Source organism: Tursiops truncatus, chromosome 5 (genome assembly GCF_011762595.2).
Source record: "Tursiops truncatus isolate mTurTru1 chromosome 5, mTurTru1.mat.Y, whole genome shotgun sequence".
Lineage (NCBI taxonomy): Eukaryota > Metazoa > Chordata > Mammalia > Artiodactyla > Delphinidae > Tursiops > Tursiops truncatus.
In genome coordinates this window covers 124532860-124554748 of record NC_047038.1, presented here as the reverse complement: position 1 = coordinate 124554748, position 21889 = coordinate 124532860, and the positions used below count along the sequence as shown (strand labels likewise).

The following is a 21889-nucleotide window of genomic DNA, read 5'->3' as shown; positions in this document are numbered from 1 at the left end:
TTAAATGGACCATTCACATTTAGCTTCTTAGCATTTTGGTGAAAGAAGTAAGGGATTCATGGTGCTTGATTTCTTCTTTGATATGAAATGCTTAAAAAAAAAAATAGCCACAATGCTATTATCCTGTCTTTGCCTACAGTCCAGCACCAGAACAATCACAAACTCATTGTTTATTCCAGCGACAGAGAAAATTTTAACATTATTGATTTATTTCCTGCTCACTTATTTTCAAACTTTCCTCATAAGGAGGACCATCTCAGTTACCCCAGGAAGAAGCCAGCAGAGTTTTTTTGCCTGTCTCACCATCCAGTTCTATCTCTGAGCACTCCATTATTAATAGGTTTTATTTATTTTCCCTTCTGGTTAAGATTTTACTTGAAAATAAAAGGCTTCTTGTCTTAATGTGTTAGTCCTTCCATTTAAAGAAATAACCAAAGACATAGACCAAGATTTATGAGCAATGCATAGACCAAGAGTTCAGATCTACTGTAGTGAAAAATTGGAAAGAACAAAATGTTCAGCATCTATATGATGTAATATTATGGTGCCATTAAGATGCTGTTTTGGATAATAATTGTTTAATGTATTCTTAGCATATGCCAAATACTGTGCTAAGAATTTTAACTGGCTTCTCATTAAATTCTTATAACCTTGTAAGACAGTTATTATAATTGCCTGATTTCACAGATGAGAAAACTGAGGCACAGAAAAGTTACATATTTGCTGAAGTTACCTAGATAGTAAACGGTAAAACCTGCATTTGAGCTCAGATCTAACTTTAAATTATATTCATGCTTTTAACTTCCACTACTTAGGAAGAAGTTATAGTATTAAGATAGAAAAAGGACTATAGAACTCTAAATAAAATATGATTCTAACTTTGTGTAAAGAAAATACATACCAAGATATATAAATATATAATATATATAAATATTGTGACTCTATATATATGTAATCATATATACTACTATATTAAATCAGGAGAAAAAAACAGCTTAAGCAGACCTGTCATAACTTGAGTGTGGCAAGGTACTCGTCTTCATAATGTTAGAGTGGGTAAGTGAGAAAGGAGAAAGTAATAGATAGGCCAAACAGTTACAGGTTCTTTCCTCCCCACCAAATGACTTTGTACCCCATACATGCATTCCTAGACTCATAGAGATGACCGAGGGGATGAGAGGTTTACATTTCCAGTTTCTCGTCTAACTATAGATGAGACTATAGGATGACTATATTTCTATTTCTCATAGAAATATAGCCATCCTATAAGCAGTGCTCATTGAGTATTTTATGTGCCACCTCCTTTAAATACCAGTGATACAGAAATCAAAGACATATTTACTCCCTTCCCTTAAGGAAGTTACTGTTATAGACTGAATTGTGTCCCCCCAAAATTCATGTTGAAATCCTAACCCCTAATATCTCACTGTGACTGTAACCGGAGATAGGGTCCTTAAGAAGTAAAGTGAGGTCATTAGGATGGGCTCTAATCCAGTATGACTGGTGTCCTTTTAAGAAGAGATTAGGACACACACACATACAGAGGGAAGACCAGGTGAAGGTGACCATCTACAAGCCAAAGAGAGAGGCCTTAGAAGAGTTTAACCCTGCTAACATCTTGGCCTTAGACTTCTAACCTCCAAAACTGTGAAAAAGTTAATTCCTGTTGTTTAAGCCATCCCATCTGTGGCACTTTGTTAAGGCAGTTCTAGCAAATTAATAGTTACACTCTAGTAAAAACTACAGACAAGCAAATCAACAGCCATATCAATGTGGTAAGTCTAATAAAGATACCTCCAGAATCCTGTTGGTGCAAAGAGGAGAGATGGGGATTATCTAGCTTCAGCAACCAATTACTTTTATTTGAAAGAAATTGCAAGCAATAAAGTTCAATAGTCTACTCATAAAATGATACTTTTATACAACAAATATCCATCAAAAACTTATAAAGTATTAGCTAATGCTAAGGTGGGTAATCATATTGCAATACATAAACATATCAAACCAACACGTTGTGCACCTTACATTTACACAGTGTTATATGTCAATTACATCTCAATTTTTTTAATATATTAAAAAAAGAAAACAAGTGCAAGTTGCCATACTAGCACCATAGTATATAAATGTTAAGAGGCAGTCCCTGGTTTCATGTATTTTATCACCTGATAAGGAAGCCAGAGACCTGAAATAGATAACCATAATGCAGTAATGTAAGTGTCATGAGCAGTACATAGTACCCTGGTAATATAAGTAATATATATGTACTGCCCTTATAGCCATAGTAAGGAGTCCTGAATCATGGCACTGAGGAAAAGTCATGAGATATCTATAGGGCTCTAAATTGTCATAGTTGTAAAGTTCAAAAATTAATCCTGCCTCAGGAACATCTTTAATAATGGGAATTCATTTTGGTGATTTCAATACTTACATACATATGGATCTGGTATAATATGTCACATCTTCTGCTTCACTGATCCCTGTAGCCAACTATCAGATTCCATATTTATTTTTGAGCATGTGAGTTATTTTTTATGTGGCTTTGTTTTTAACTTTTGTTAATTAACTTATTTTGATTTTTTTTAACTTTCTTGTTAACTTCTTTTGATGCACTTAACTTCTGGTTAAATAAAACATTTTAACCTGTAGTTGCTGGGCCCTGGAGGATTCTAGCTTTCCAGTTCATGATCCACATCATCTCAGAGAAGTTGCCTAACTTCTCTGATGTTTTCTCCATCTATTTATAGAGTTAAGTTCTATCAGTGAGGGTTACTGTTAAGAATTAAATAACAAAGGGAAGCAAGAAGTAAGCCTTTGAATCAACAGTGCTGTATGTTACCTTTGAAAGTTAAGGGAGTAAATCCTGAGAGTTCTCATCACCAGGAAAAATTTTTTTTCTATTTCTTTAATTTTGTATCTGTATGAGAATGGTGGATGTTCAATAAACCTATTGTGGTAGTCAAAGAAAAAAAGAAGTAAGCGTTTGATTTTCAACCTAAATCCCTATTAGCTGTGCCTGTTGAAATTTGCAGTTCTTTTCACCTTTCTGACTAAGCTCTTCTTTTTCTCTGAATTATTCCCTTAGCATCCTTCCCTACCTTTCCTTCCATTATTAATAATTTTTTTTTTTGGCATCAGTCCCACAGAAAATGAACAGGGTGAAAAGTTCCGCGCCATAGCTCTGCTCTCTCAGCCAATCAGTGCTTCAGCTGTCTCCCCTTCCTTCACTTGTCCGTCAGCAGGGATTCAGGGGGGTTCATGGATGCAGAGAGCTCTGAGAGGGAGCTGAATGCTTCATTCCACTGTGCAGTTACACAAGCCTGCCTTCCAGTTCCCAGACGGAAACCCAATCCTACCTGGGATAAGAAGAACGTATTCTGTTCATCCTGTGTTAATGAATTTGTTAAATTAGTCTCTGCTGACACAGACAAGACAGGACTCTGTTATGTATAGATTTTATTGTTTATACATAACTTCAGTGGCATTGATGGGGAAGATACTCTTTCAGTTCAGCCGAGGAGTATCTGCACAGAGCCTGTTTATGTAGGAAAGGAAGGCTGGCAGGAGCACAGGTCACTGTCAACTCACTTTTTTACTTTTTTTTTTTTTTTTTTGCGGTACACGGGCCTCTCACTGTTGTGGCCTCTCCTGCTGCGGAGCACAGGCCCCGGACACGCAGGCTCAGCAGCCATGGCTCACGGGCCCAGCCGCTGCGCGGCATGTGGGATCCTCCCGGACCGGTGCACGAACCCGTGTCCCCTGCATCGGCAGGCGGACTCTCAACCACTGTGCCACCAGGGAAGCCCTCAAATCACTTTTTAAAGGTGCAGAGGGAATTTCTTTACTGTCGTTAAGATTGTTCACTATTCAAATTTGACAAAGAAACTTAAGTAAATACCTTAAAATACCCTTTCAGTGGGTCATTTATTTATTTATATATAGTGGACTCTATCCCAGAAAGCTTTCAAAAAGACTTTTTAAGAATATATGAAATATAAGAAAACCTTCTAAATTACAAAAGGGAGCAAAAGAAGAATGAAAATCATGGATGGGACTATTAAAAATGAAGCCTGGAGAAAAATTTGTCATTGTGTCTGGACAGTAATGACATATATACTTGCCTTTGGTTAGACTGAATTTGGCTGTAAGCCTTCTAGCAGCTGACAAAACAAAGAAAATTAATTTTGCAAATTACTGTTCAGTGAGATAAAAAAATAAAATCTCTTGTCCAGAAAAAGCAAAACCGTTCTTGTTACAAAAACCTGAAAGGAACTTCTCCAAGGAATCCATGTAAAAACGGCCATGTGTGATCTAACGAACAGCACTCTCAACAGGAACTTCCAGAAAGAGCAGGGGTGGGTTTCGTGGAGCTGTTTCCTTTCACAAGTGTCAGTGCAGACTGATGGTGTCACACTTAGCACCCATCATTAAAGGAATTATCCTGTGGGAAGGGGCAGGCCCAGTCTGCTCCGATTCACAGAACAGGGTTCTCTGAGTTGATCTCAACACATATTTTAGAAATTCTAGAAAATGCAGTCAGCTGTTCTTAAATGTCTTTTTTTTTTCTCAGATGAAGTTTGTTAAATATTTGGTAGCACTGATGGGCATGTTTCAGGAGGAAAACTCTTTCTTCCAAGTGCATACTACCACTTCTGCTTTAACAGAAAGTGGAAATTGAGATTGAATTGACTTCTTTTGCAAACTGAAGAGTCAATAAGGATACCAGCCTCAGGGGCTATCCACCCTTCTGGATGAGCTGAAGATGTGCCCTGATAAATTCACCCTCGTAAATAGTTTAGAACCTGCTTTAATGTCCAGGCAAATCATAGCATAAAACCCTAAAGTTCTACCATACTCTAAATTTACACAGTAAATTTAGCCTGGCAGATCTTTCAGGCCTACATAACGAGCTACCTACCTGGTGGAAGAGCTAAGTGCTCTCCTAAAACTTTGTCTGTCTTTGAGCATTGTGACTCTTTGGCTTATCTTTGAAAGTAAACTACTTGCCAGGTATACACTGAGAAAATGAAATGAACTCTTGAGTAGGACTGTAGTTTATAAACCAGTTACAAGTTGAGGGACAGCCTACCAAAATATTTGGTTACAGAATAAGTGATCTGTAGCCCTTTTTTTTTCCTGGCAGGAATTAGTTAACAAAGGCATTCCTTGTTAGTGGTAACAAGAATGGTACCCTAAAGTTTAAAAATAATAGTAATAATAAACTACTTTTCTCAAATGTTAAGAGAGTTGCATGCACTAGCTTATACAAAATGGCATCATATTAGTAATAAGAAACAAGTTAACAAAAAGTAGGTAAAAAATACCCTCTTATTCCCACAGAACACATTTTAATCATTCATCAAGGGCCTTTCTACTTACCTGACTCTTGCAGAGAAAATGACAGTGGTTCTGAGAAAATGACAGTGTATTTGCAAAGAATTTCCCAATGGAAGATAGTTACTGAATATCAAGGTTTCTGTTATTGTCAGAGGCTAAAAAATGTTTCGGCTTTGTGATGCTCGTTACTGTGACTTTTCCCACTAATAATCTATCTAAAAGTCAGATATCCTATGCTTACTAAGAATTAGATACCCTGTGGTTACTCAGTGATGATAATTGATGGTAGTGTGATCAGAGACAGAATATCATTTGACTAGAGCAGTGTAATAGGAATCAGGAAATTCAGCTTCTGGCCTTCATTCAATCAGTGATTTTATGATATATGTCATACCTTGTGAACGTTCTGTATCTCAGCTTCTCCATCTGTTAAACTGGGTTCATAATAACTGCCCTGGTCTGTCTCACAGGAATGTTGCATGGACAAATTAGATAACTGTAAAAGTGGCTTGGAGGTAAAGCCATTCTATGAATGAAAATTAGTGTGATGTAGCTACTGAAAAGTATGTTGCAGAGGCTAGAAAGGTTAATGTCCGCAGGCTTCATGACTAGATAAATCTTCATAATGGATTCCTGTCAAGCAAACCAAACCCATCTTATCAGTTCATGGCTGTATAGTATTTAATGGAAAAAAAATCACTTTACAAACATTTCTTACCTTGATACAAATGTACATTAAAAATCAGTCATGTTTGAATTAAATAAAACCTTTTTAAGTAGCTTCAAACCATCTCTAATACCCAGTTTATAATTTCTGTAGTCATTTTGGAGGGGGAGGATTTGGTGTGTTTAACAAAGTTGAGAAATAAGTATAAGAAACAATGTATGGGGAAGAGAAATTGACTAGAATGTTTTTTCCAGTAATAATTGTTACTGTTTTTAAGACGCTGACATTACCAAACTGAGATTTTTTTCCTTTTGTTTATTTTATGGAAATTTCGAACTCTCATTTCTGCCTAGCCCATATATATTTTTCCTGGTTACTTCATTTTCTGTCACAGTTAATATTCTCATTCTCAGTCGTAATCATGACGCACTCACCCATTGCAGCTCAAAAACCCTAACTACCAAATCCCTTGAATACAGAAAACCGGGGGGCAGAGATGGCCTTTCTTGAAGGAATCCCTTCAGTGCTTATTCCTCTCTCCTGTCCTTTTCACTTCAACGAGCAGAGTTCCTATGTAAATTTCCAGCACCCCTGAGAAGGACAATTGAGCAAGTATTTAATTGTTTGGACATTGCGTACAAGAGGTCCTCTTCAGGCTAACTAGAAACCTCTTTCCTAAGCCAACTTGATCTCTTTTGTTTTGGCAGGGGACCATTCCTAGTGGCACTGGGGAAATCTTGGCACCCAGAAGAATTTAACTGTGCTCACTGCAAAAATACGATGGCCTACATTGGATTCGTAGAGGAGCAGGGAGCCCTGTATTGTGAGCTCTGCTATGAGAGATTCTTTGCCCCTGTATGTGGTCGATGCCAGAGGAAGATCCTTGGAGTAAGTATTGGAAACCTTTTCACTCCGAGTGAGTTTTCAAGCAGAACAATTTTTTGGTATGAAACCCTTCTGTCATTTTTGCTCTCTATTTTCTTCTTGCTTGATCCCCTCTCTGCTTTCATCACTATTTATTTTTGCAAAACAAAACTAAATAGACCTCTGTAGAAGTCTATCAGACTCATGGGGTTAAGTTGTCTTTGGTTTTGTCTTACTGAGTGCTGGCTTGTCTGGTGAAAGTCTAGCCACTGTGGGGAAAAAATAATTTACTGTGGGTCTGCTACCTCAACAGGACCCTGTTTGCTCAGGAATGAAGAGGTCGCACAGGACCACACACATCTGACTTCTCAGAATTGACACCTTCACTGTTTTAAATTAAATTCCATCGCTTTTATGAGAGCAGCACTTCCCCATCTGTCAGGGTTCAAGCTCAGGGCACAGATCTCATGAAATATATAAAACATGAGGCTTATAAATGATATATTTTTCTTGAGTGCATATAATGTTTAAAAATATAACCTCAGTTTTATGAGGTATACATGTGATAGAAAAATAAGCCACACCTTTTTTTTTTTTTAAACAAAAAGGGAGTAATTTAGGATTCAGGTACATAATAAATAATGATGAATTAATGAATTTCCTACTCTGGAATACCCAATTTGCAGTTGTGAAGTAAGGATAAGGCATTTCCTATGGGTGACCAGGAGTTGAAACTTTACTTTAGAAGCAGCCAAGGTACCTGGACTCATATGAAACTCATGCAAAATTTGGAAATTACATTGCTGAGTTCTAATATTCTCAATATGAAAATACAATAATGAAAGTGTAATTCATACCAATTGAGAGAAACGCTAGTATGAATTACTGAGTAGCCTTAATTTTAGAATACATCTTTAAATGGGTCTAAAACTTTGAAGACACTTTAAAATTATAAATATACTACTGGAATATTCCTATATTATTAATTTGTACAGTATATGAAGAGGAAAAAGAGGAGAATGATTCAGCCCGTACCTTTTCAAATGACAAATAATTAATAAGTAGAATACATTAATACTCTTTTAGTGTATAAATGTATTCCATGAGTTCTAGAATGATTAATAAAGTTAAGTAAGAGTCTTAGCACTAAATGAGGTTCTAGGAAATGGAAATCTTAAACTCATTGCTTCAGACATGGGCCAGAACTTCACTAAAGGGACAGATTTTCTGGACTGTGTTTTAGTTGTTTGATAACCTGTTAAAGAAGGGATAGTAATCTGTCTCAAGGATAGAGAGTTGAATAGATCTAGAAGCCTTGAGAAATGATTTGGTTGAATGTCCACTTGTACATGTTCATGGTGATCTCTTTGGATATAAATAACTTCCATTTCTTCCCATAGCCCTTCAGTAGTGAAATATGGCATTTTCTATGGCCAATAACTTATCTATATCATCTTTTTTTTTGTTGTCTTTTATTTCGACAATATTTATTATTAGAAAAGAAAATATTTCACTCTACAACAATTAGAAAATATAAAACATGTAAAGAATAAAATTAAAATGATCTATATATTTACCAGTCCCAGAGAGTTCCTCTTAACCTTAGGATGTGTTTTCTTCCAGTTTGCTCCTTATGAGTAATTCGTTTACAAAATTGTAACCATACTTTATGTATAGCATCCTCCTTTTTGTGATAAATGTTGTGGAAAGAGTAAATTCCTATAATGTTAACTATTCTTCAAAAATGATTTTTTTTTTTGCGGTACGCGGGCCTCTCACTGCTGTGGCCTCTCCCGTTGCGGAGCACAGCCTCCGGACGCGCAGGCTCAGCGGCCATGGCTCATGGGCCCATGTGGGATCTTCCCAGACCGGGGCACGAACCCGTGTCCCCTGCATCTGCAGGCAGACTCTCAACCACTGCGCCACCAGGGAAGCCCCAAAAATGATTTTTAATGACTCCATCTCGTTCTGTCAATTCAAAGAAACAATTCCTTGCAAATCCAACTCCCCAGAACTTCTTTTACTAACTAAAATCTGGCCCAGGTCTTTGATACTTGGTATATGTAACCATAGGATTATTGTTGACTAGAATCCGTGCTTTATGGTTCAAATTTTAGACACTCATATGAATGTGTGCTTAGTACAGCCATAGCTGATTTCCAAGATCCTAACCATGTGTTAAACATGATTGGGTTACACTGATTAAGTTGTTGCTTCCATCGTGCGACACAGTATAGGCTTGTTTTAGTTTTTAAGTGTTTTGCCATTCCTCCATGACATTTTCAAGATAATACTGTGAAATGCTTACAAGTTAATGTTTCCTGACACCCTTTCAGGGAAAGCAGAATGTAGGGTAGCAAACACTTATGAAATGCTTACTTGGATTCACCACATTTATAATGTTTAAATAACACTACTCATTCTTTAAGTAAGTTTATTGATGTGTATTTGTGAAAATGCGTATTTTATATGATGCATCAGTTTAGATGATTTGTGAGTCTGTCCTTAAATATCTCTAGTTCATTAGATGAAAAGCTTAGGCAAAGACAAAGCATGTGTGTCTACTTTGGGTCAGTTTAAAAGGACTGTATTGGTACAGCTAGTAGAATAATCATCACCTTTCTTTACGTCCATTTCCTTTCTATAACAGGAAGTCATCAATGCTTTGAAACAAACTTGGCATGTTTCCTGTTTTGTGTGTGTGGCCTGTGGGAAACCCATTCGTAATAATGTCTTTCACTTGGAGGACGGCGAGCCCTACTGTGAGACTGGTAAGATCCTAAAGCCAGGAGTTTCTTAAGGTTTGAATGAAGACAAAACATTGTCCCTTATAGTGCTATAAAGCCGAAAGGAAATATTGGGCAAAATAGTTTTGCTGGATGTTCTAGGAGCACTTAATGTTACTTTAAATATATAGCAAAAAAAATACGTAAGATTTGCATGTGACTTGGTCAAAACATATTCCCAGCTTCATTAAGAGAAATGACCATGTAAGCAATTTAGAAAACTATTATTCTTGAATCCCGAGTAACTTCTGGATATAAATCCTACCAAATCGTGTAGCTTAAAGCCACCCCTTACGCTCCACTAGTGAACTTTTAGTGGTTATAAAAATGATAAATATTCAACTTTTGAATATAGTAGTGATATGCTCTTGAAGACCACTGCTTTGACAACAAATTGGAAATCCTTTATTACTTTTACTGAATGGCAGGGTAATTGTGGTTTGGACTGCTCCCTTGGTTAAGATTATTTTTTTAAAAACAGGCTCTAAATACCAGTCTACGACATTTGTCCTATTACCTAAACTGTGAACACTTCCTTTTCCTTCCCAAAGACTATAAGTGAGCTTTCTTAGCACTTATTTATTAATATTATCCTTACTTAGATATTACAACTCCACATACATGTTTCAAAAAATAAAATATTTTTCCTTTTTTATGCCTCGACTCAGTCCCCCTGCATTGCCACTCTGGGGTTTTATTGTTGTTCTACCTTGCAATTCACAGGGTGGTGCTGGACAAAGGGAATAGTCCATAGTAGTCAAGTTAAAGAAGCAGCCAGCTTCTAATTTGAGGCCGGTCAGCATGACTTGACGCTTCTTTGCCCAATCTAATTAGTAAATTCTAACAGTTCTACCCCAGTGGATATGGAATTCATTCATTTCTCTCACCTCCACTGTCCCCATTAACTCCAGTTCACCCTCACTCTTTGCCTGGGCGTTATAATTGCCAGCCAAAATGGTTTCTCTTCTTCCCCCCTACCCTCAGATAGCCACAGTAATACTTGTGTGAAGGTGAATCAGCTTGTGCTTGACACCCTTATGGCTTCCACTAGAGTAAAAACTATACTCCTCCCTAGGTCCTGCTTTGCCAACCTCATCTCCTCCCCCTGATTTTCTGTCACTGGATTCTAGCCATACCTGGCCCCTTGGTTGTTTCTGAACCTGCTGGATACTTCCGGCCTCAGGGCTTTTGTACTCGCTATTTCTTCTGACTGGAATGTCCTTCCCCAGCTTTTCTGAGGTGATTTCTGTCCCCCTTTTTTTCAAGTCACAGCACAACTGTTTTCTCCTCAGGGAAGCCTTTCCTAACCCTCCTCTAGAGTGTAGTGTTATACACCTCCCCCAACTATTCTCTATCGCATCACTCTTTCCTTTCCCTTATGGTCTTTGTCACAATCTGAAGTTGTTTATTATCATTTATTTTTAAAATATAATAAATGATGACATCCTGCTCCCAATGAGACTGTAAAACCCATGAGGTGAACAACCCCGTCTGTCTTCTCCCCTGTGCCCCCAGCCGGTGCCTAGAACAGCGCCTGGCACACAGTGGGGCTCTGTGGGTGCGTGTTGAACAGCTGGCACTGAGGAGTATTGAGGATTGCTGGAAAGGTGACTCACGCCGCGGGTGGTAGCCTACTTTCTCCTCCAGCCCAGGTGGGATTGGAAGTGTCCAAAGTCACAGAGTGAACCATGAGTGAACACACATAGGAAGAGCAGCTGCAGAAAAGAAAAGAAAATTGCCAGGAGGTTCTAATTTAGTGATAATACAGAGACATCTTGTCAAAACTGCTTTCTTCAGAAGGAAGATATTAATATTTTATGACTCTAATCTGTGTCAAGTAAGAGGTGTTCTCTGGCTAAGGATTTTCAGCATGAAATCATAAAATGGAAAAGAAAATACAGCAAAAGAAATAGTGGCTAATATTGTTGTGATACAGTCCAGCCAGAAACTCAGTCACAGCATTTCTTCATGGAGGTTTCCTGTGACTTGTTTTTCTTCCTTACCAAGTCAGATGTGCTATGAAATTTGCTAATATCGGGTATTTCTTCTTCATTTATGTTCATTAGTCTTATTGTTCCTAGTTACTGGAAGTTCTCTTATATTTTATTGAAACAATCATGGCTATTGATAACATCAGAGAACAGTGTTCTTCTTCATGCATATTTGGGCATTTAAGAAGTTGGACAGAACTGAGGAGTATTATATGGAAAAATATAATAGAGGATGTTAAGCTGCGTATATAACGTTTACCAGGGGTAACCTGAAATATACTACGCGTGTATCTCAAGCCAAATTTTATGCCATCTGAAAATTTTCCAGTTACTAGTAGCTTTATCTTCATCATCTCATTTAATTCCCATTTTGTTGCTATTTTCTAAAACCTATCATTCTAAAGCTTTGGCATGTTTAACTTGTGTCTACCCCTACCCCTGCCCCAATACAGATTATTATGCCCTCTTTGGCACTATATGCCATGGATGTGAGTTTCCCATAGAAGCTGGTGACATGTTCCTGGAAGCTCTGGCCTACACCTGGCACGACACTTGCTTTGTATGCTCAGTAAGTAAACTCTTGTTTCCGAATTGAAGGAGCACAGTATGGCCGGTTCTAGCCTAAGCGCTAAATGGGAGTAACAGTTTTTATATCTTTCAGTGCTTTAAACCAAGAAATATTTTTACAGTGATTTTGAAAATTGTTTATTAAAATTTTCGGTACTTTTTGAAATTGTTTAGCAATTTCAAAAATAATGTGATGTTTACCCCTTTAGAGAAAATCCTATTTTTGATACATTTTTGTTTATAAGGAGAAGCTATATATTTCTTAAAACAATAAGAGCCTTTTACTTTTTTTAAACTATGTTTTATTGGAGTACTTTTAGTAATTTATGAAAACATAGGTACTTCTTAAAATAGAAGTAAACTGTTATAAAAATCTATTACTGACTTAACACTGGAAGTAAACTGTACGTTGATCCATTTCCTTCCTTAGTAATAGTCTATGAATGTTCTTTTCTTTTTGAGACTATAATAAACTTGTAGTATATTTACCTCTTTCATTTGACATTTTAATATTTTTGGATTTATTTTTAATGATGAGTATAGATTCAGAGATTAACGTGAACCTAAGATATATATTTTTTAAATTTAGAAGTAAATATCTAATAAAGTATTCTGTTCAGATGTTTGTTTTTTTTAATTATATTTAATATTTCTAATAGTTTTTAAAGCCATTGTAGGAAGGGTGAAAAGGCTTGTTAATTGAAGTCAAATAATTTCCTCAAACATTACCATTGAACCCTGTCTTGTTTACCTCATCCATCTCTTAGACTTCATAAAATCTATAAAAAAGCCACAACTGTTAGCAGATTTGCCGCCTCCTATTCTCTGGTAGATCTGCTCAGGAGCATTAAAATTAACAAAGACAGTAGGAAAAATAAGACATAAGTGTGAATAGTTAACTGACGACATAACTTCCAGCAGCCAGATGTTGACTAGGGTTTTCATTTTAAGAAACAAAGAAATGAATTAAAAATAACTGTCAGATATTCTGTGACTGTATAATAGGGGCTTGGGAATGGGTGGCAAAGCAACTGTGCTGGGTTTTTTGGTTTGTTTCTCTGAATGCTTTGTTTCTCTGCAACAAGAGGCAGATTTAAAACATTGACTAGAATCTGAGAAGAGAAATTATATTTAATGTGACCTATTTATGTGTTAATTTTTTCACTAGGGCCAAGTAGTCATTCCCAACAGAGAAAAATAATGATCAGTGAGTTTAAATAAATTAGAATGCATTCCAGGAAAAAGTCATTCTTCATTGCTTTTGAAAGATTCCATGGAATATAATAGTAATCATGAAATGCTAGGGGGTCTAACACAACCACCTAAAGTGCTTTGTCATGTTATCCATTGGGTAAAAAAATCATTTTCCCCTTGTTAGGCGTACTTGATAAAATAATGATATTCTCTCAAATAATGCTTCTTTTTCAGGTATGTTGTGAAAGTTTGGAAGGTCAGACCTTTTTCTCCAAGAAGGACAAGCCACTTTGCAAGAAACATGCTCACTCTGTGAATATTTGAAAGTCAACAGTCCAGGGGAAGAGAAGAAATTTGAAGAGAAAGAGGAGAATTTAAATCACCGATTAATTTTTAGATTTAATATTTATATGGAGTTTTGAAAAATAATAGTGGCCCTGAAGGGATAAATTCCAGGCTTTGAAAACCAAGTCTATGAGGAAATATCTGGCTTCATAAAGTAAAGAGACAGTTTGGCGTTTATTATTACTTTTTTTCCTGCATTTTCTGCCCATAAAATAACTTTTATAAAAGCCAGTTTCCTGGTTGACTATTAAATTCATCTTAGAATAAATCAGTGAAGAATTAAATTTTAGAATAAAAGCCTTCAACCTCTATGCTGAAATAATTATACCTTCTTTCCTTACTAGGTAGTTGTGAGTAAATCTATAAAAGGCAATAAAAATGCCTTACACTTAATTAATAAGTGAAACATGGTGTTTTTTTTTTTAAAAAAAAATAGTGTTTATCTTTAAAACAGTAAATAGGAGTTTAAACAGAATTTTATCAATAGTAGGTGTCAGGGTTTTTTAAACTGTATACTTTTTTTTTTTTTTTTTGTCTTTACAGTTGATCATTCCAGTAGGAAAGGCCGATGAGATTTTGATCAAAATGTGTCATGCCCAAAAGAGATGTTATATTTTTCTCGGATCCCCTCCACCTCAGAAGAGCTACCATATAGCTTATAAACTTTAAATTTTTGCCTTTTATTAAAATATGACCATTTCTACTCATTGTGTATGTTTCACCACCTGTATTAGTCAAACTATTTTTTTTCCCTTCCCCATGCTGAGGTAAAGAGCTTGTTGAATAACTTTGGACTCTGAAAGTTTTCTCTGTCTTTAAAGAGAATAAAGAGAAAAGAATGCTGTTGGGAATTATGGTAAATCAGAGGATTAGATCAGAAAATTTTTTAAATTCCCCCTTTTTGGACAATGAATCAATTAGATCAGTTTCAGAGTTATACTACTGACTGATGAAGGTTTGAAATTTCTCTTTGCAGAATAATTTTTTTCTTTAGTTCTACATTGGAAAAATAAAAGATTGGCTTGGGGATGTGATAAAAATTTAGATTTTTTTTTCTTTTGGTAGTTCTTTCTCAGTAATAAATGAACCACTTCCAAATGTAATCATGAAGTTTGGAATTCACAGAAGTTTGATAGTATAGAGAGGAACGTGATTAATTATTCAGACCAGCCTTTCTTTGTTTTTTTCATTTAAGGGAAAAAATTATGTAGATACCACAGGAAGACAGAGAAGCAATTGTGGTAAAATTGTGGATCCTATAGATATTTGAGAGAAGAGATTATGGCATTTGATAGTTGTTTTTTATTTCTTTGTTACCAAAATGGACAAAAGCCCATGATCACATTGAGTTATCATTTAAGTTTGTTCGGGGAAGGGTGCTTTTATAGTTGAGACTGAGCCCCAAGCCCTGCCTGTCCCATCAGTCACTTGCGACTTCACTTCCATTGTGTGCATGTTTGTTAGAGAGGGCGGTTTTAGGCTATAATATTTGTTTAACCTCCCTAAGAACTTTTCAAGGTATCTGTCCTGAAAGCTGCTAATTTATCGTCTAGCAGACTTAACATGCAGATAATAATTAACTGGGGATAAAAGAGTGAGAAGGGTGACACAAAGCGGCAAACTAAATGGTTCACCAACAGCACCCCCAAACTACCTCCTCACCCTGCATCTGTAGGGAGGCAGGAAGTTTTTTGTTGTTTGTTTTCTAAAAGCTGGAACTGAATTGTGCATTATTTCCCATTGCTGCTGAAACCACCTGTAGAAGACATGCCGGCTGTGTGCATTGTCACGTTATCTTAGTGTCAGTCCTTTGCTTTACACAACATAAAGTAAGTTGGTGGTTTTGTTTTGGTGTGGTAGAGATTTGTTGTTGTTGTTGTTATTTAGTTTTGCCTTTACAGATTATATGCCAAGATAGTATTTGATAAGTCAGTGGCATTGGAATGGCATTTGGGTATTTCCTTCAAAGAATTTTATTTGACCTGTATTTCTTATAAAATTATCTTACATTAAGCACTTCATTTTTATTACACTTTTCTTTCTGCATATTATTCATAGAGCATAATGTTGCATTTCTCTAAATTTTATCCCTAAAAGGATAACGTCGCTTCCTAACTTAACATTTTGTCTTTGTGCTTTGTCCTTCTCTTCTGTGGCAAAGCTTTCTTCTGTCTGTTCCTAAAACAGTTAATCCCGTGAAATAAATATTGCTTATAACCCAGAAGAATCTCTGTATTTTACAGTGGGGAATGCCATATTTAATACACCAGCATTAATCTTTTAATAACTGGCAGCACTTTAATCTTCTGGTGAGCTCCCTGAATATTTATTTTTCTGATTATAAATATGCCATGTCAGTAGCAATTTTTTAATTATTACCTCTTTATTGTAGAGCATTACTTTCAGTCTCTCTAGATGTATATTTTGGAATGTTGTGCTTAGGATAATACAGATTAAGATCACAGTACACGACTCTAAAGCATCGCCTGCTTGAGTTCCCCAGTTTCCAGATGTTAATGATCGGTTCAGATGTACACCATTTTACAGGGACGGAATGTTGCTCACTGAAGCAGCAGCCTAAAAATAATGCCCTCTGCATATGCTTGTAGCATTCGTATTTCCTGTTGATTCAGATTACAGTTAGAGCCTAAAACTAAAACCTGATCATCTGGTCACTGTATGAAGACAAGTAGAAATAAGAGTTTAATCTTCAAAATATTAGTTCAGCGTTATGTTTACAAATGATCTATAACAAAAAGGCATTCGTGGTACCGTTTTCAAGGACCACTTTTATAGAAAATAATTCCTCTTCCCTGTTCAAGTGTGAATCTAGAGTTATATTAACATTTTTGTGATATTTGGAGTTTAGTCATTCCTATTGAAAGAAGCTTTTCAGACATAAGGGAAGGGAAAACACACTGAATAATTTTACACAAATTTAATGTGGCTTCATTTTGTCCCCCATCACCCCCCAAATGTTTTAAGGTTTTGGATTTGGATTTTCAATGTGTCATTTGCCTTATGTGTTAATCTCTATCTTCTGTTTCTTTACATTTTTCAATTGGTATATGTCTGTGCTGTTTTGCTTTTGGATAGATTTTCTAATTAAAAACCACATGAGAAATATAATCAGTATAGTAATACCTTCATGTGCACACACTCAGTAAATAAATGGCTGCAGTGATGTAGACAGGCTTTCCTGGTTTTTCTTTTTGGGTGGCAAGTGGTTTCCATTAAGTCATGGGAAAAAAAAATCATGTTCACAGGATAGGCTGAGATGTGATAATTCTCAGGAGAATTCCTCTTTTATGGTATTTGCCTATCAAAATGTCCCAGAAACAATAGGTTTGAAAATACTGTCACTTTTATTCTATTTTAATCCATATTTATGCTCTGCATGTGGCATGTGCACAATAAATGGTTGTGAATAGATAGTAAGCTCTAATTGTCTTTCTTTTAAAAATATTTATTGCTGAAATCATCGATTGGAGTAACCTGTCCTGTCAAGCATTATATTGTATCATATATCACATTCAAACAACATCAGTTGTCATCCACATTCTCATCTCTTTCATTGACCAGGATATGCTACTTCATTTTTAACTCATTCTGATCTCATTAGCTAACTTTTCTGTAGCTAGGTAGGCTCACCTATTCCTTGTCTGTTCATTGCTTTCAGATTTTTTTCCAACTGTGTAAATTTGAGAGGAATGTTTCTGTTGCAGGCTGTATGTTGGAATAAAAGACAAATTCAAGTGTATTTGCTCACAGTATATGAAACTCCAGAAGCCAAACTTATAAGAACATCAAGTCTGCATCTGACATTTTAATAGCTGCTGTTTGGTTTCTATCAATCACGTCATTGCACATTAAAATGCACCGACAAAATAAGAGATCTGTCATTCCTTCTTTAAGAAACAGTAATCCAGTACCAGATTTATAGGCTTAAGACTCAACAGTGTGTGTTCACAATAAGTCCCCATTCAGTGCTCAAACCAGAACAAGCCTCCCTGTCATTCAGTGTTTTCTGGCCAAAATGTCCCCCATGTAAGATTATCAAAGGTTTTCTTACAGAACTACCTATAAAATCTTTTTTGCCAGCAAAAGCTTAATTTAGGTTGGTGGTTTCCGTTTCTGAGTCCTCTCAGACAAGATCTTGGTTATATCAGAAACACATAGGACCTAATGTATTATTAGCAGGCCTGGTGTTAATTAGGGAGAATTACCAGAAATAGTGTGCTTCGTGGGAATTTATTACAGAATCACACTTGACTGATGGCAGAATAGGAGTTGCTGAGAGCAGCTCCTACTCATAACCACTAATTAATAAGGTGCCAAAATTCCACAGGGGAGGTTTCATCCCCAGTGTGGGAGCCACCCAGGGAAAGTGGTTCCTTTGCAGTCTTTAAAATTTTAAAGAGGAAAGGGGCTAGGACACATGGCTACCCAACAGAAATCTCAGACTGATACGGTTTTGTGTTGTATTTATGAATGAGAGCATTTAACTCAGGAAACACCAAGTCCAGAAGTTTGTGAAAGAATCCCTTTCCCTCCAAAAGTCAAAGTAGCCTGTCTGTTCGTCATACTAAGCAGATATGGATAGTATTTGGTGGCAAGTGTCTGATCCCCTCAACTGTCCATGTTATGAAGAATATTGTCTGTGGTATTCTATTACTGAACTTTTACTCTTTAGTCCATGATTTAGAAGCTGACTGAGTAGGTAGCAAGATTGCATCAATGATTAATAGGAAGGGTGTGGCTTCCACACCTTAAACACAGAACTGGGGAAAAGCAAGGTGTGTTTAGTGATTGGCACTCATGGCAAAACACTGGAGGAGCCCTATTAAATGAAAGTTTGCCAAGAAGGAATTTTTTTTCCTGTGTCTGTAACTGTGTTAATCATATACAAGAAAGTTTGGAACCATTGCTTAGTGTAAAAGAAGAAAACATTTCCATGTGAGAAAAGCACTGATCACTGACCTCAGGGGAAAAAATAAAACAATTGAGAATTCACAGAGAGTATAATTTGTCAATTTCTCTTGAGCTCCCAAGGAAAATGACTTCTGTGCTAGCTCCATGAATTGATTGACATGGTCTCTAATGCATCCATGTTCCAAAGGGCAAAGTTTCTGTTTAATAATTGGGTTCCAAATTAGTTTTTCAGCTTCATGTTCTAAATTGTCACATTTGCTAAGTTCAAATATACTTTTTAAAAATTTTTTTCTTTTGCTTGTAAAGCACACACAGCTGGTACTATTCTATGCACTTACTCAAAAATAATTCTGTTTGTTTGTTTAAGGTATTTTAGTAGTCTGTAGTATTCTTTAGAGGTGTCTTTTGATTTTTTTTTTTTCCCCTAGTGTATCACTGATATGCCAAACTGTTCCCTTGGTAAGTAGGAAAGTAAACTGAACTCCAGTGACTTCTACCAATATTAATTTTTGCATAAATAATAGCTTTTGCTTAGGTAACCTCCTATTGGTATCATCTGAACCTGGAAATTTTCTCTACCCTGTTTGCTTGAGAACATTGGCAATCCCAAGCGTCCTTAGTTGAATGAAATGAAGAGCAGAAGAATCCATGGTGCTTTTCAAGTATGAAATTTGAAATATAAGTTAAAGTAATTATGGCTTTATCAACTGAAACCTACCATTTATTCTGCTCTGTTTATTATACTACTTACTAATTTTTCTGGTACTATTATAAATACTTCAAATAAAAATGAACTTAATAAGCAAGATGAGAGGCACTGAAGTGAACCCAGTACTAATGCCTGAAAAGATACAAATCAATGATGTGAATCTATTATAGTTTTCTTATGCCTGAATCAGGGAGTTGTAAATGATCTTTAACAATATATCAACATAATATAGATGTTCAGAGTATAAATTAGAGCTTGCAAGGGAAATGTGTTTGATGAGTCCTGGTGGGTCAGCCTAAGTCCCATCAGGAGTCAGATATTACACAGTAACTTAACAGGAGAAGTTTAGTGCAAAGAATTACTAAGCTATGATAGGAAAATAAGTATGAAAATATAAAGAGAACTCTAAGGGGTAACCTTGGGCTGAGAGAGAGAGGACCCAAGGAAGGCCACCTTTAGAAGGAGGCCCCCTTCCCATGGCTGGAGGTCAGACCTTGTTGAAGAAAGTGTGGTTGCAGCTCACAATGACACAGAAGTTCTCTGCACCAGAGCTGGTCCTTAGTTGCCCAGAACTAGGAAACAACCCTCTGAATACAGGTAAGCTAAGACCGGTAGGTAGGTGTGCAAAGGGCATTGGGGTACTGCTAGGGACACGAGGCGTGGAACAGGCAGTATCCACGTCGAGGGGGCTTTGGCAAGGCAGTCACCAGGCCCAGGCCAGGGACGTGAGGTCATTGAGGGACCGTGCACGGTGGACACGCAGCTGAGGCAGAGCTCCACCAGACGTTCCCACACACCTGCACCGTGATTGAACCATGCAGCTGGAGCAAGACAAAGCCAAGTGCAGCGCCTGGAGCCGGGAAGAGAAGCCCCTGACTTCTGCACTGTTCCTTCAGCTTCCTTGGCTGACAGCTGACAAAGCCTAACGCTGCGCTCACTGTATTGGAGAAATGGTTGAAGAGTCTGGTGCAGTATCACGGAGCAGGTACTGAAGGGTGAATTGGGAACTGAAAATCAGTAAGTTGTTAACTGGCATGTCTGGGTACAAAATAAAACTTTAGATTCTGAACTAAATTGAAACCTCCATTATCCAGAACATCAATGCCTATTCTTTTTTTTTTTGCGGTACGCGGGCCTCTCACTGTTGTGGCCTCTCCCGTTGCGGAGCACAGGCTCCGGACGCGCAGGCTCAGCGGCCATGGCTCACGGGCCCAGCCGCTCCGCGGCATGTGGGATCTTCCCGGACCGGGGCACGAACCCGATGCAGGGGACTCTCAACCACTGCGCCACCGGGGAAGCCCAATGCCTACTCTTGATGAAGTGGAAAGTAGAACAAGAAATTCTCCTAACTTCTCTCTTCATTGTCAAAATTCTCTGATAATTAGTATACCTTCAATATGCGAAGTAAACATAACGTAGCACTGATTGTTTTTTTTCAAGAGCTACCATCTAAACATACCGTATAATTGAACAGTTCTGAATATTTCAGAGATTTAGTTGGATATATCCTAAGATATAGCCAAAAGGTTCTTTAATGAGTTTATTTTATTGTACTAATGCTTTCCTATGGTTAAAATGAGTAAAACATTCTTAAATGAAAGTTTGTGTTAGTTAATTGGAATTTTAGTTAATAGAAGTTTTTCTGTATAAACCTACACCCCTATCAAATAGAAAAAATGGATTATTTTCATATTAGTATAGAAAGCAAAGAGATTAATAATTTCCCCTTCACAATAAACCATGAAAGATCAAGTCCAGTGGATCTATAATAATAACTTATATTTGTTGTATAGTCATTGTAACTTGTGTGGCATATTATCTCATCTCTCACACTAGGGTACACTAATACACTGTCAGGTTCTAATAAATGGAGAGTCAAGTATTTTTAACCCAAGTATTAGAGATGAGAAAATGAAGACTCAGAGAAATGATTCTCTAACAACATAGTTATTAACTGGCAAATCTGAGACTTAGACTTTTTAAAAGATTAGAGAGAAAATTTAGTATTTCATTCACAGTCCTTTAGAGTTCGTCTTATTAATAAGGGAGAATTCCCATATATTCAGTTAGTAAAGGACAGTTTTAGGAATTAATTTTGATAGAATGTGTAAAACTTAAAGCTGTATCTCTCTGACTTGTACAGTTGCCTGCCACACAGATGTCAATATTTGGGAGGTTTGCAAATGGACCATCTGTTCTTCAAGGGTATTTGTGATGCAGTAGCCCCCTCTGCAATGCACCATTTGCTGTTCTTTGTGTTGCTTCATTTCAAAGAAGCATAGGGATAATGAGAGTAAGTTATGTTAGTTTGAAGTGGAGATAATACCCAATGTGATACCAAACAAATGAGAAAGCTGTAGGAAATGGAATTTCCATTAATTCCACACTCAGAGGTCAATAATAACCTATTTATAACATGTTGGAAAACATGTCAGGGTGGTTGACACCCAGTTCATTGTTACCTTTGCAGTGTGATGAAGTTAGTTCCAGGCCCTGAGTG

General features: G+C 36.8%; 1 protein-coding gene across 6 annotated transcripts in view; it reads left to right on the top strand.

Annotated features, from left to right (window-relative positions):
- Positions 1-17182, top strand: part of PDLIM5 (PDZ and LIM domain 5) — a 213938-nt gene extending 196756 nt beyond the window's left edge. For all 6 annotated transcript variants that reach the window (XM_073805583.1, XM_019926429.3, XM_033857386.2 and 3 more), the window contains 4 exons: positions 6709-6889; positions 9516-9636; positions 12095-12210; positions 13638-17182. In XM_073805583.1, coding sequence (XP_073661684.1) covers positions 6709-6889; positions 9516-9636; positions 12095-12210; positions 13638-13727 — 508 coding nt within the window. In that variant the 3' untranslated portion in view covers positions 13728-17182. The remainder of the gene's footprint in view (positions 1-6708; positions 6890-9515; positions 9637-12094; positions 12211-13637) is intronic.
- Positions 17183-21889: the final 4707 nt, after the last annotated feature.